This window comes from Pristis pectinata, chromosome 12, assembly GCF_009764475.1.
Source record: "Pristis pectinata isolate sPriPec2 chromosome 12, sPriPec2.1.pri, whole genome shotgun sequence".
NCBI classification, from domain to species: Eukaryota; Metazoa; Chordata; class Chondrichthyes; order Rhinopristiformes; family Pristidae; genus Pristis; species Pristis pectinata.
The window spans coordinates 23,487,572-23,504,248 of NC_067416.1; the positions used below are offsets into that span (position 1 = coordinate 23,487,572).

Below are 16,677 nucleotides of genomic sequence, written 5' to 3' on the forward strand. Positions count from 1 at the left end.
CTGTCATAGTGAAGCTCAATGCAAGCTTGAGGAACAGCACCTCATCTTCCGGCTGAGCACATTCCAGCCTTCTAGACTCAATATTGAATGCTACAACTTCAGGTAACTTGATTTCTTTTTCTATATCATTCATACATCTGTGATGTTGGCTCAGCTTGTTTTTTATTGTTCTCTTTCTGGGAGTAGATATGCCCAGCTTGACCTGCTGGGGATGTCCTCCTGCTCTGCATTTCACAACTCCAACATTCTTTTGTCTGTGTTCCTTTGTCTATGTCATTACTCTCTAACTGCTCCCATTCACTCATTGACCATAAAATCATGTTTACAGCTTATCCCCCATGATTACCCTGGTTTCACTCTAACAGAGACATCCCCTTCTTATTTCATTTTCTTTACAATGAAAGATAGCTTTCTCATATAAGTCTTCAAATCTGGAGTTCCAACTGCAGCATGTTTATCATCTCCAGGACAAGCTCCAGTACATTATATTATTTTTATAGTCACAGTCTAATTGCCTGAATTGAGAGAAGATATATTCCTAAACCATGTTCCATAAAGATACAATTTCTCTTTCATCTGCAGCATGGTTCATTTGGAGCAATGAAAGTTAGAAATGTTACAAGTCAATCTCTTTTAAAGCATTGTTGACATATCAACACTTGTATTTTTCTCTATGGATTTACCATTTTGTTATTATTTTTACAGTGTATTTATAGTTGGATTTCTTGTGTTTTTTCCAACATGATTTACATAATTGTTTTAATATTATTTGTTTCAAATACCACAATGATATTTTTGCATCATTTAGTAAAGAAACTGCAATGAGAAAGATAGAAACTGGATTTTTAAATATAATTGGATTATTACTTTATCATGATAACATTTTAATGTGAGACAATAGCATGTTATACTTACGTGGAGCTTTAAACATACACATAATCCCAAAAGGTGTGGAATAATCTATCAGAAATAATGGTGAGTCAAATAAATGAAAGTGGAAGGGAGACAAAAAGCTTGAACCAATGTGCATTTTAAGGAAAATAAGTTTTGCAGGAAATTTTCAGACCTTGACTAGATATGTGAAGGCAGGACTACTGGTGGAGGGATGCACGAGTCTGGAGAACGGACAGTTCTGAAGGAGGGTAGGAATGAATTTGAATATAAGATTTATAATTAATACTTGAGGATCGGGTACCACTGTAAGTCAGCACAGAGCAAAAGTGATGGATGTGAAATCCGGTTTATTATGACTGACACATGTCGTGAAATTCATTGTTTTGCAGCAGCAGTAGAGTGCAAGACATAAAAATTACGATAAGTGACAAAAATAGTGCAGAAGAGGAATAATGAGGTCGTGTTCATGGACTGTTCAGAAATCTGATGGCAGAGGGGAAGAAGCTGTTCCTGAAACATTGAGTATGGGTCTTCAGGCTCCTACAGTTCCTCTCCGATGGTGGTAACATGAAGAGGGCATGTCCCAGATGGTGAGGGTCCTTAATGATGGATGTCACCTTCTTGAGGCACCCCCTCTTGAAGATGTCCTCGATGGCGGGGAGGGTTGTGCCCATGATGGAGTTGGCTGAGTCTACAACACTGTGCAGCCTCTCTTGATCCTGAGCATTGGAGCCTCCATACCAGGTGGTGATGCAACCAGGCAGGATGCTCTCCACCGTACATCTGTAGAAATTTGCAAGAGTCTTTGGCAACATACCAAATCTCCTCAACCTCCTAATGAAGTAGAGCCTCTGGCGTGCCTTCTTTGTGATTGCTACAATATGTTGGGCTCAAGATAGAGCTTCTGAGATGTTGACACCCAGGAACTTGAAGCTGCTCACCCTTTCCACCGCTGACCCCTCAATGAAGATATGGACAGCAAAGAGTTTGGATGTGTAGTATTTTACAGGACTCTGAGGACAAAAGGCTGACCAGGAGATCATTGTGATGTTAGAATGTGGAGATGATAAATTCCTGGATGGAACTTTAAGAGGCAGATGAACTGAGACATGTGTTGTTAAAGAGGTAGAAATGGGCAATATTTGTGATGGAGAAGATATTGGGTCAGAAACAGTTCAGGATTGAAAATGATGCCTAGGCTGCAGACACACTTGTTACCATGGAGTTACAGATTAGTTAAATGGGTACAGTGTCTATTAAGTGTGCCATAGATTTTCAGTGCGTTTAACTGGTGGGCATTATAGCATATCCAAGAATAGAAACTTGACAACCCAAAAGCAGTAGAGAGTTCAAGACAAAAGGTAAGATGGTACCGGATATCTTCAGCATGCATGGAGAACCTGATCCCATATTTTCAAATGAATTTTGAAGAATAATATACTAACGTGGAAGGGAATTGATCCATGGTTTATTCCAGAGTTTTAGCTCTAGGAAAGGATTGAAGCAGTTGCTGAAAGAGTTTAGCTGCGTTCGACAAACAAGATGGGGTGAGGTGCAAGATGGGGGTGGAGGGTGAAAAATAGAAGAGGAACTGGGATCAGAACAAGGTCAGAATGGGGCTTGGGACAAGGTTTGACTTAATAAGAAACAGGAGGTGGGTAATAACAAAGGTCCTGAACAGATGGATTCAATTTTACATAAAATTCCATGACCAATTTGTTCTGGAGGCAAGGGTGGTAAGAGCACAGGACAGGGTTTTACAAAAACAATTGGATGTTGCAGAAAGAGGCTAGAGATTATCGTCATTCTCTAGGATAGTCTTGGACTAGTGGGCAGACGTGGTTTGCCCATTGAATGTGTTTCGGTGGCTAAACCACAATGCAACAGATACATAGGCACGTACCCCTTGAATTTGCAAGATTGGAAATGGAGACTATATTAGGAAAATGGTCATACATGGAAAGAATAAATGTTTTACTGAGGACGAGAGAATCAAAGTTGGAGGTAAGGCAGTAATTAAGTGGATAGTTGCTGAAGTAATATAACAAATGGAAAAGGGTTGTTGCAGGGAGCTTAAAAGTTGTCATAATTGAGTTTCAGTTTAAAACTGAAATATGCATGAAATCATATGAGTCAAGTTACTGGATCACTTTTTCAAATACCATTGTCTACATTAATGCCTTAGGTGCCTTAACAACTCTTACAGATATTCAGTGTTTCACAGTGCAAACCATACGGGAATTACCACCAAAGTTCAAGAACAAAACTGTCTCAGAGCAAATTTTAAGGTAAAAGTTTCTCAATCTTAATTGGGCATGAGTTATGGTGGTGGTGCAGTGGTTAAGTTACCAACTAGCAATCCAGAAACCTGGTTTCAAATCTGGAATTTGGAAAAAAAAACTAGTCTGAGTAAAAATGATCCTAACAGTTACCAGACTATCATAGAAGACCATTTGATTTACTAATGTCTTCTCAAAGGGCAATTGGGATGGACTATAAATATTGGCTTAGCCTTGCCAACAATACCCAAATCCAGATGGCAAGATCCTTCCAGGTGAGAAAAGTCATTCCACCTATTATATTTAACCCACCCAAAGCAAGTGAACCTTACCCCCATCCATCTGCTTCTTAGGCTGCATTTTATTTTCTCTTACTTGTTTTCAAAGTCTTTGCTTCCATCATTATGCCCGAATACCCATAATAAGTTTTTGTCATTCTGTGCTTAAAAATGTTCTAAGGATAGTTTTTCTTTTCTGTGAAACTCTTCCTCCCTTGTTTTACTATCATCATTTGAACCACTATTTCAGATTGGCCTTGTCTATATCATTTAGCATCTTATAGTACTTTCTTTCTCAGATGAAAACAGCAAAGTATATACTGAACATACAAAAGTAGTGATAACAAGGGAACCACATTGCATAATCAGAGTGAAAGATGGAGCCACTGTTTTATTATTAATTTAATGCATTAGAATCCTAGTGAAACAGTGGCTTTCTCTGACAAGGATATATCCCCAACCCCAAATTTCCAATATTTTCTCAAAGTTCAGACCCCACCACACAGGATAAAACTTTGTGATTTTCCTCTGCATTGCCTCCAGCAGTTAAATGTTTGGCTTGTTTATTAACAATTACAGCTGGGCGGATTGCTCAATGCAATTGCATTATTAATTATATTTTCTGACTTTATTTTACTGAGAAAAGCACATAAACTATAAATATTGAAAATTTAGAATTAAAGCAAATAATTGCTGAAAATGTTCAGTTTAGTCATCTACTACTGGAGAAAATGGATTAATTAGTTTTCATGAAGAATGCACAAACAAAAGGTTAGCATTTGTTCTTTCCATTGCTCTTGCCTGACTGCAGTGTTTCCATAATTCTTTGCTTTGGTTTTTCACTGGTTTGGCTGGTGTAGCTTAACATTGTATGGGTTCTTTTTTTAATTGCTGCTGTGTCAGGTTTTATATTTTGTAATATTTCTTCCTCAACTTATTCAGTGCAAATTTACAAAGTATTCATCTACTTTTCTGTTCTATCTGCAGTATTCTGCCCCTGTTTACATTGTTTCCTTATTTACTTATAACATAAAAGGAGGCCACTTTGGCCCAATGAATCTATGTCAGTGAACAGAGCAATCCCATTCCCTATTAATTTTCCCTGGTACCGATTCTCCCCACATACTCGGCCAATTAATCTACCAACCCACAGGTCTTTGGGATGTAGGAGGAAACCAAGGCACCTGGAGGAAATCCAGTTGGTTACAGGAAGAATATGCAAACTCCACACAGACAGCACTGAAGGCCAGGATTGAACCTGGGCCACTGGAACTGTGAGGCAGTAGCTCAACTGGCAGGTCGACTGTGCCATCCTATCACCACACAACAAAGAATTAGCTTTTAAATTATTAGGTACAATTTTATTCTTAAAGGAAGTTTTAAGAAGTTCCAGTATCCTAGATACTGTCCTTACCTTTTTAAAAAAATTACTCTTAGTCAAATTGCTTCTTTGCAGCTAACGTCACCTTTTTCTTCCCTACTGCAAACCCTAATCCAGGAAAAATTTGTCAATATTACTTCTGTATAATATTCTATAATGAAATTCTGCACAGGATAACAGAGTGGTGCAGTAGATAGTTCTGCGACCTCACAGCTCCTTCGATCTGGGTTTGACCCCAGTGCTTATCTGTGTGGAGTTTACACATTCTCCCTGTGACATTGTGGGTTTCCCCCAAATGCTCCGGTATCCTCCCACATCTCAAAGATGCTCTGGTTGATAGGTTAATTGGGTACTGTAAATTACCCTGAAATCAGGTGGGTGGGAGGGAGATGATAGCCACATGAGAGAGAATAGGTTACAGCCAAATAAGTGGGTAAATGTGATTGATGGGATTGCTCTGGGAACTAGCTTTGACTCGATTGCCCAAATGGCCACCTCCAATGACATAAGGAAGTTTGAGAAAGACATAAAATGAATAAACGATAGAGACTTTCAAGCTTTGGATACCCTTTGATGCTATTCAGTCCAAGGCTGAGTGTAACTTTCATTACGCTTTTCATTTTTGGCATTTGTAGAACCACAAATGTTTAATGCCTTCCTTACTATTGTATCCTGCAAGGTATTACATTTTTGTTTGCAGTAAACATATCAGATTTTGCCTCGTCAATTCCTTTCAAATGATCTGCAGAATTCCCTTATAAAGAACCATTTTCATTGTTTTCCCCTGATCTCTATGGATCAATGTCTTTAACAACGGTTTAACATAGGGTTCAATCTCTTCACTAAGCAGTATTTCAGCAATGAACTATCATGTCTGTACATTCACTAGGCAGTCCTCCCACTCTTGGGCCCCATTTACAGTGAGCATTTCAACTCCCTCCGAAATTCCAATCCAACATAAGGCCTAATAATTCTCCATAAAGGATTCAACTTTGCCCCACTCATAATTGATTGGTCCATTATCACAGATACTCCTTCTTTCAACCCTACCCCCTCTTGCACTGAGCAGCATTCCGAACATTGGAATCCTTCAGTAATCACAGGTCTTCTTCACACTAATTGAACCTTCCACCACTGGTGTCCATTCCCACTGAACACCATATCCCCTAAATGACAAAATTTCCAAAGGCTAGTCCTTTATTTCTTGAGGAATATGCTATCCATCAATTTTCTTTTAGGGCAATGGGAAAGGTTAGGGAAAGCAAGGGAGATGAAGACTGCAGATGAAAAATTGGTTCGTTAGATGTGGGATGATGGAATTAGTAGTGAGAAGGAGTGGTTTAATTGGGGGATAATTTTATATATGCATTTTCCTTTATAACTGAATACTGAAATGTTTAATGGAGAAATAGAAAGAAGAACAAATGCATGACTTTAAAAATGTTTATTGACAGTACAGCATACTCTCAGCCATCCAGCATCCATAGGGAATAAGGGATGCCAGTTGCGTGATTATGCTAGTTGCTTAAGAATTCCTCAAAAAATATTTCTATAAATCACACGCTTGGATTTTATGCATAAATCTTTAAATATGTTGCTGAACTATATGTCATCCTTCTAAATAACAATGTTTTACACTGCAATTCCATATTTTAAGACTAGACAGTATTAATGTAAAATACAGCAAAAACAAATCATCAAATGAATTGCCAAATATTAAAATAGGATTTGAAGATTTGTTGCTAATCAGTCTACAACTGCACATCTGTTATTATTAATAAACTAGAAATGTTTTTCACCTATTTTGCATTTTGAAAAAATTATGAAATTGCGTAATATTCTTAGAAATTTTTGCTGATTGCACAAGAATTCTGGATGCATAAATATTGGATAAACCCCGGTTCTTTGGCTTAATTGTCACTTACCCAAACCTTGTTTCAACTGTACACAACAATGGCAACAAATTTGTTGTTCTTTAAGTGTTTGTTATGCCCTAGCTATTACAGTCTAGTCCTCTTCATTCCCACTTCATTTACCAGTCATTCTCTGAACCTGTTCTCAGCTCATGATTGTTATCAGAAAGTAATTCTCTTTAGATTAACGTACATAGGAAAAGTTCTTCAGGATCATTAATTGTGATTTACCCTTACATTTCTTTATTTATCACAATTAACTGTTGATATTTTTATTTAAAATATCATTTATTTTTAGATTATGGAGTTTTTTAAGCAATTTTCAATTTATAATAATTATTACTGCCATTTATGTAGTATATTCCTTTTTGATATTTAATTTGTTTTGGGAAAGTGTTCTCCTAGTGGACTGAGCCTTCTCCTTTCTTCAGCATTTGTAACAGCCATCACAGATCCTTCCAGTCACTGAAGCCCATTTGACTAGTTTGAGAGAATATGGATCAATTGCTAACCAGGGTTCTGACTTGACCTGCTGCATTCATTTACTTAAATTGTAGAGAAAGTTCTTTATTCAGCCTATGACAGATTCCTCTCTAATCATCCTCCATTCCTACTATGTATTTGAGCAAATCTGAAAGAAAAGATTTCTTTGTCTCAAGAGCAAAAGCCTTGGGAATGTTGGACTGAGTTTTATGGGGGAGATTTTTCCAATACCATTCATTGGTAATTAATTTTCTGTGTAAAAATGATTGAGAGTGATCAGAAACTTAAAGTACTTGCATTGCATAATAGTAACATTGGCTGGAATCTTCCTTGTATGCAATCCAAGCCATGTGCAGAGTTAGAGTGAACTCACATTTGCTTTTTTTGCTGCTTGTCATGGAAACTTCAGTAGTGGTCCTACTGCGCTTCGAGGACAACTGGGAGCAGGAGGAATAGATTCAAAGGCAAAGATAACTTGTCAGAAAAACCAAAAAGGAAAAGAACAAGAAGTTTCTTATATCCCAAGAATCTTTTGGGCTATGTATTCCTGCTATCTGAGGAGCAAAGTATCTTTAGGCTAAGGTTTACCAAGGCCGAGGTGACAGAGATCTATTACTTTCTGTGGGTAGAACTCCATCCATGCATGAAGTTCAATTTCACACTGAAGTTCTTAACGTCCAGGTCATTCCAGGATATATACCACACTTCAAAGCTTGCAGTTCATTCAGCCTATGAAATGTCACAGATGGTCTCAATTCAAGGAGTTAGAATTCGTTTTCTTGAGTTATGAAATGCAGATATTAGTGGGACACACATGTGCCAGGTTTGAACCTGAACCTTGAATGTGAACCTGAAGTTCTTTATGAACCACAATGCCTGAATATGGTGATTGTTGATAAGTAGAGAATCCTTATTCAGCACCATTCATCCAGGAAGTGCACAAACATTTATTGCTGAGCTGCCTACAATCAGAACCGTATGCACGACTGTTAGGGGATATAGGTTATCCCTTCTGTTCTTGGCTTCCCACTTCAGTCTGCACTCCTGGATGTGCTGGAAAACACTATTACAATGACAGGGTCTTTATGAGTTTCATTGCAAACTCTCAGTCCTCAATGTGAGGCATTCCTGTTTCATTTGCAGAGGGTGAACTCTGCAGTACCCTACATTAAGTATTCCTGCATCATAAACATGCTGCATGCTGGATAATTGGGCCAGTATAAGAGTGCGGCCCTTTTTGTTACCACACAGCAGCAGTTGGAGACAGAGAGTAAAGAAGATTTTAGCACATAGTGCATCAATGGAGGATACTAAGAATGCACTGCCAGGGTGATTTCTTTAACATCTTGAAGCCTTCCCAGCCTTGAGTAGTGAATTCGATTGATTCAACGCCTCTATTTTTTGAGGAAATTTAGGAGAGCCAGACTGTCTCAGAACATTCTGGTAAACTTCTATCGATGTGCGGTGGAGAGCATCCTGACATACAGCATTACTGCTTGGTGTGCCAGTTGCACTAGGAAGGAGCAGAAGGCTCTGCAGAGGGTCATCAAGACAGCTCAAAACATCATTGGGACTCAGTTACCAGCGATGGAGGACATCTATCAGGCTCGATGTTAGTGCAGGGCTTTAAACATCATAGAACATAGAACAATTACATCACAATTCAGGCCCTTCGGCCCACAAAGCTGTGCCGAACATGTCCCTATCCTAGAAATTACTTGGCTTACCCATAGCCCTCTATTTTACTCAGCTCCAGATACCTATCTAACAGTTTCTTGAAAGACCCTAACATATCAGCCTCTACCACAATTTCCGGCAGCCCATTCCACGCACTCATCACTCTCTGAGTAAAAAAACTTACCCCTGACATCTCCTCTATATCTACTCCCCAGCACCTTAAACCTATGTTCTCTTGTGGCCATCAATTCAGCCCTGGGGAAAAGCCTCTGACTATCAACCCTATCAATACCTCTCATCATCTTATACGCCTCCATCAGGTCCCCCCTCATCCTCCGTCTCTCCAAGGAGAAAAGGCTGAGTTCCCTCAACCTGCTTTCATAAGGCATGCTCCGCATCCCAGGCGGCATCCTTGTAAATCTCCTCTGCACCCTCTCTATGGCTTCCACATCTTTCCTGTAGTGAGGCAACCAGAACTGAGCACAGTACTCCAAGTGAGGTCTAACCAGGGACCTATATACCTCACGGCTCCTAAATTCAATTCCCCGATTGATGAAGGACAATACAGCATATGCCTTCTTAACCACAGAGTCAACCTGTGCAGCTGCTTTGAGCGTCCTGTGGACTCGGACCCCAAGATCCCTCTGATCCTCCACACTGCCATGAGTCCTACCATTAAGACTATATTCCGCCAACATATTTGACTTACCAAAATGAACCACTTCACACTTATCTGGGTTGAACTGCATCTGCCACTTCTCAGCCCAACTCTGCATCCTATCTATGTCCCTCTGTAACCTCTGACAGCCCTCCAAACTATCCACAACACCCCCAACCTTCGTGTCATCTGCAAACTTACTAACCCACCCCTCCACTTCCTCATCCAGGTCATTTATAAAAATCACAAATAGTAAGGGTCTCAGTACAGATCCCTGAGGTACACCACTGGTCACCGACCTCCACTCAGAATACGACCCCTCAACAACCACTCTTTGCCTTCTGTGGGCCAGCCAGTTCTGGATCCACACTGCAATGTCCCCTTGGATCCCATGTCTCCTCACCTTCGAGAACCAGTGGTTCTTCGAACTACTCATTCGAGAACCAGCTCACCCTGCTCACTACTTTATTAAACTACTCCCCTCTGGTAGGTGATACAGGACAATACATGCACACAATACAAGACTGAAACACAGCTTTTTTCCCAAAGCTGTTAAATTGTTGAACATGGACTGACACCTCCTATACATACATACATACACATACTATGTCTTCCCCCTTTTACCAGCTGGACTCATTATTGTCTTATTTAATATATTGATATGCTACTGATTATCATTATTATTATTATCATGAATCATTTGCACAATGCCTTTTTATATTTGTATATAATTTATATTTGTGTATGTTTGTTTTATTTTATAGTTATAATTGCTCTTATCAATTTACAGTTTTGGTTTTTATTAGGCAAGGGAGTGCCATCGTAACCTCGTTGTGTTGTTGTTGCAACAGTACAATGACAAATAACGAATAAACAAACACCATCGTCTGGGTGAAGAAACCTTATTTCTCTTGAATGGCTGTCCCTATTTTGAGACTGAAATCTGCTTCTACACATCCCAACCACAGGAAACATCCACCTCACCCCCACCATGTTACACTCCAAAGAACGTACTATGTTCTTGTAAACTCACAGGAGGACAGGCCTCATCTGCATAGACTATCTTCATGTGACATGTCCGCCATCCCAGGAATCAACCTTGTGAACCTTCATTGCAATCTTTCAATCACAAACATATTTCTTGCTTTTTTCATTGCTTGCTTAACCTGCATATTAACTTTCAATGATTCATATACAAGGACACCCAGTTCTCTCTGAACACCAATGCATTTGAATCTCTCAATACTTAGATAATCTGACAGGAGACCCCAGTAAACTTTTGCTAATCTATTCCTCTTGCGTATATCTATAGAAATTCTTACAATTATTTTTATGTTTCTGGCTAGACTGCTTTCATATTCTGCATTTTTTTTCTTATCAGTGACTTTGATCTCATGAATTCTGAAATTTTCTTTAAGGTGAAAGGTAAAAGCTGATAATACTGCATTTTTGGTGATGTTATAAGCCTTCACCTTGAGAGCTTTTGCTGTATCGTTTTCCCCTTTTTTTTTGCCTTGAAGGGATATCTACGTTAATTCTTTAAAAGTCATTGCTGGTTCACCGCCATACCTTTTATTGTAGTTCGCAATCTGCAATAGCTGATTCATACCTTCATCCTTTGCTTTATTCAAATTTAAGGCAATGGTTTCAGATCGAACTAAACTACTTCCGATCTTTAGATGAAATCCTGTCATGTTCATTGCTCCCTTGATGCCAATTAAATAACAAATCCCACCCTCTACTGTAAATAAAGTGCCAAGATCTTATCAAGTGGATTGGAGTGACCAATCCTTTTTCTTCATCTGAATTTTGAGGTTCATCAGTCCTGTCCTTTTAGAGTGGGTTTTCTTCTGAAATGAGAAAAGCACAGGTATGATGTCATAGAAAGGGGAAGGACTGGTAAAGTGGACCTTGCTTTATAGTATGAGGCAGAAGACATTGTGGAATGAGTGGGCATGGAATGTTAGAACACAGATGAGATACCCGCATACAGTTGTGCTGAATGATCCCTGATCCGCCAGTGAGCCTAGCTGCCATAGCACCCATCATCGCTTGTACTCTTGCAGCATACTGATCTTCTAGGCATGGAAACTACCTCCCCCAGTCTACTGCAGTTTGTAGTTCTGAGCTACTCTCTGCTCGAGAGGAATGCATAATAACAAGTATAGTGCAAAGTCTATATTCGCATAACTGTAACTGTGGATGGAGAGTGATTTACTTGAGTACTTTAATAATGAATGTATAAGTGCAGTACTGCATGTGGTGGTATGTTAGTGTCCCCATGGATTTTGACCAGATATGTGAAATCTTTGAAATTCCTCACACTGGGACTAAATTCTCAGGTATCACTCCTAGCATTGATCTCTCTAGTTATTTCTTCCTATTGGTCCTAATGTCTCTGCCCAGGAGTAAGGGACTGTTTTCCCAGGTCCACCAATTTACAGGTTGTAACTCAGGTTGCAACTAATTGTATAAGCTGCAAGAATATTCTGCATTTTTAAAATATTGTGAACTGACTTGGCAAAGCTTGATTGGATACTCAACCTAAGTAAAAGTTTCTGAAGGCCAGGATCAATGGAGTCATTACTCACTGCTGGCTATTCAAGTCATACCAGATGGTACAAGGACATTTGGACACGGACATTAGACAATAATAGTAATTGCTTTGCTACTTGGAGAATTGGGAGGTAGGATTGAAGGGTGAACTCAAAGATGAAATCTAGTTGAAAGTCAAATACCTTTCTCTTATACAAGGGATTGTGGGCAACATGGGTAGCTTGTGGGGTCAGCTAACATGGTCATCTGTCCACTGTCAGATTGTAATGTGCAGTTGCATCAGTATTTATGAACTGTCAATCATTGTCTCAGATATGTATAAAAATCAGTATACTCTAATAAATTGACTCTCGTAGAAATTCTCCCTTGCATGTTTGTATTGATTAAATAAAGAGTTGCAGTATCTGGACTTCCAGAGGAAGGGTGGTGATTGAACCACAACAATGTCTTCAAGGCACAACAGAAACCAGTAGTCTTTATGAAACTTAACATGCCTGTGCTTCATCTCTTCACCCCCCTCTCTGTCTCTCCTACCTGCTGTCTCCCCTTTCCTGTATCTACCTTTTTCTCTTATGGGATCCCAGTGTATAAAAATATATTTCAGGTATGGAGTTGCTGGTGGGCCATTGTGAAGATTCAACTATGTTTTTCCACTTAGTTATCCAATGAAAAGGGAAGCCACTGATAAGGACAGTCATACAAAATGGACTCCTCTCAGTCCTATGAAAGAATTTCATTTATCTGCTGAATGTACTTCTTGCTAGTTCCCAGACAGGTAACCAGATTATGGGATCCTTTCTTATCGGGCCCAACTTAGAGTCACACAAAAGTCTGTTTCTAACTAACCAAAGATGTTGCCTTAGTATTTAATAAACTGCTTAATTGTGAAAGGGTTTTATTCTGCTGATGTTGTTCATTGTTCTGTGTTTTAAACCTGTGAGAATTAACTCAAGGAATTCACTATTTACATTGGTGTAACCAATCAATACATAGGAAATGTAGATATGATTTGTAAAATTGCCTTTAATTATTTCTTACATTGTGCTAAACACAGGCCAGACTCTTCTTTCCACTGAAGACTCTATCTTGGTCACCTTGGAGTATCTTTCAGTTGATTAAAAAATCACCTCCACTGCCCTTTCCCCTCTCTGGGATTGAGTGTGAAATTATGTTAAATATACTTCCTCCTCTAGGACTGAGCGTCAGTGTCTTAGATGACCTGTAATTTGCTATCTGGGATATATCAGGTAATATATATTCTTGAAGAGGACTAATTTGAAATATTATAGGGAAAAGGACTGGGTGTAGGACTAATTTGGATAGTTCCAAAGTTTTATAAATAGATGGTAGATCTATTGTAGCATAATTGTTAGCTATTGAAAAGACTAACCATAGAGACATGTTGGGAAACAGGGAAAAGCTAGTGGGTCCAGCTGGTGAGTGTTCAACTGAGTCATGAATTTCTAGTTGAATGGCAATTGCAGTTAATATCAGGAAAATACCTGAGACTATGTTATGATCGAGCTTTCATTGTTTTATTCAGTCCATACATTTCTAAGATCTGAGATCTGCTGTGCACGTGACATATAACACTGCATAATTAGCATGAACTATTCAGAATCTCGACCCAGCAGTTAGCTTGGTGAAATTTATCAGTAATATAAAAGTTATCTTTTAAAGCCTATTACCCCATGATGCCAATGTAGATATACTCCTGAGTCTGAAACCTCCTCCTCTGTTAATCAGATGTTAACCCATTTCTTTTTAAACAGTCTAAGAACTTGGTTAATATGGCATGGAATTGAATTTTGTATTATGTATTATCTGTATCGTAGTACCATAGCACAATTTCTATTTGGAATTATGAAATTTCACAAAAAATATGGAATGATTTGGAACAACGGTGTTGAGGCTGTGGCTCTTCTGGTAATACAGAGTACACCACCTGTCATTGTAAGAACATAAGAAACTAAAATGATTACCTAAGAGTTTGTGAGTACATACTATAGGAGTGATTTGAAAGCTGGATTTCTTCTATGCGTTTCAATGATGATGATTTTATGACAAACCCCCTTGCTGTCATGAATTATCCAGCTTTAATTCTTTTTGCAATTCATTTTATTCCTATTAATAAATTGCACAACAAGGAATAAATGATGTTTGCCAGTTTTGCTTAAATATTTAATCAAGTAAGTTTTAATGTCAGGGTATAAAATATTAATTATCTTTTACAGAAAATGCAACTGTATTTATAAATTGTACTTCTAATAAACGTAATTTTAATTCCTTTTCTAACATGGGAGTACTCTAAAATTTATCTAAGGATTTGATCCAACTTGTTTTGACTTATTTACATCTTTTGGTACTATGTTTTGTGATTTTTGTTTTCCAGTTTTTACACCGTGAATGAGGTGCAACGATTCCAGTATTCAAGACCAGTCAGGAAAGGAGAGAAAGATCCAGATAATGAATTTGCTGTAATACATTTTTTTAAATTGTACATCTATCAGATAAATAATTGTATTTGCCAACAATTTCTTGTACAGTTGTAGTATGCATAGGTTCAGTAAGCTCATAAAAGTCATCTCCTTTATTTATTCCCTTTTAATTGGTAACTAATTTAGTGAACTCCCAGCTAATAGTAGAATTAATGAAAGAGGAGTATATTAGAGTGAACAAAGTTGGTAAAGGCATGTGTGGTCTACCAAAAGCAAAATGTGCTATTTTCTAAGCCTGCAATTTATTTCACTATCATCTGTTGAAGTAGTTGAAAACTAATATAAACTGTTTGTCTTCTTTTACTGAGTTTATACCCCTGCTTATAGATTTGTTGAATCATTTTGTCTCTACTTTTCAAAATCATGAAACTGATTAAATTTTTATGTGCAATGTAAACAGTAATGGCCTTAGCACTGATCCCCAGGGTATCCCACTAATTGCTATCCTTTGCTACCACCATCTTCCATTCTAATGCAACTTCATGTACCGATTGTTTCTTCTGATTAAGCTAAATTCTGATCCAGTCAGGAAGCTTCCCACACTCCAACACTTACATGATACAAAAGTAAAGGATTTTTGTTTATGCATGCATGGAAAATATAAAATAGAGAAGGCATAATTGATGGAATCAAGAAGAAATAGCTATTAAGCAAACAGTTTCTAACAATGCTAATTTTTACAGTGCATTTTTCAGTATTAGTATGCATTCCTCAGCTAAGAGAGGATGATGTTGTAATTATTGGCTGTTTGATGAATTTTATTCTAATTTACTGTTCAACAGAACTTAATTTTCTGTGGTCTCATTTAATTTTCCATACTGGTGTGAATTACCAATGTAGATATTTACAAGTTTGTACCATCATCCATTGCAGTAAATTCTCAGTATAAGAAACTACAGAACGAATGGTAAAGATTGTATTTAACTATAGTGTCTGTGATCACTCAAGCCTCTCTTATTTTTAATGATCTGAACTCTTTAATACAATCTTAAATATCTATTATTTTTCTAGACTTTTGATTATTTACCTGTTCAGTAGTTCAGAAAATTTGTACAGGCCAGATTTTGTAATCCATATCAATGGCAGATATCCTGCTGTTTAGAAATAACTGTATAGCCTTATATACCCATGTTGATGGCAGTGGGTGGAAAATATTCAAATTTGCAGCAATTATAGCTCCCAACAAACATGACATGAAAAAAAAACTGATACAATAAAGTAAGTACAGTATTTTGAGTTGTACAATATGAATAATAATCTGAAGAGTCAAGTATATTTTAAATTGTGCTGTTGTTTAGTGCAGTTAGGCATAGAATAGATTCAAATGTAGAAGTTAGTGACTGATTCTCAGAAGCTTTGTTTTTCCAAAGCTTGGGCTAATTGCTTGAAATTGTTTCCACAGAATATGTGGATTGAAAGGACCACTTACGTGACAGCATACAAATTACCTGGCATTCTGCGATGGTTTGAAGTCAAATCTGACTCAATGGTAAGCGTGACCTAGATTGTCCATAATCAATTGTCTTCCAAAATGAGCATGTAGATAACATGAATATAATTTGTCTGCATAGTCTTTATAGGCACTCTGGTCAACAGATATATGTGAATGTGGCACATGCAACAAACTAAATCATGTTGTAATTTTTGATTTAAGATTGATCAGTACACAGCTATAAGTATTACAATGATTAGTAACTTACCTGGAATGAATATTAATAGTTAAAACTTATGTAGCTAGTTCTTAATTAGATTGAATTAATTGTGCAGATTTCCTAGACTTATCTGTCAACTTAGAATTTTACAAAAACTATGCACCAATTTTGCAATAACATTTCCAGAGTTTCCATATTTTTAAGATTGCTTTCTGTTTAAAAAATGTTTTATCTATATTTAAATCTAAACGATCTAAATTGATTGTTACACAAATTATTTAACCAATTGTTATATGGATTTATTGTAATAAAAGATTAATACAACAAAAGGTTTTAATTAAATGGAAAGCAATCATTAAAGGTTAAGGACATAAAATTCAATGTGTATCTGTTTCCACTCCAAAGTGG

The 16,677-nt window shown here is 37.6% G+C and overlaps 1 protein-coding gene across 1 annotated transcript in view; it reads left to right on the forward strand.

The window, feature by feature from the left end:
• The window catches only part of dock1 (dedicator of cytokinesis 1), a 432,222-nt gene that overhangs the window by 370,688 nt on the left and 44,857 nt on the right, over positions 1–16,677 (forward strand). The window contains exons 42-44 of the mRNA XM_052026984.1: positions 3,101–3,182; positions 14,512–14,596; positions 16,020–16,106. Of these exons, the coding sequence (XP_051882944.1) occupies positions 3,101–3,182; positions 14,512–14,596; positions 16,020–16,106 (254 nt within the window). The remainder of the gene's footprint in view (positions 1–3,100; positions 3,183–14,511; positions 14,597–16,019; positions 16,107–16,677) is intronic.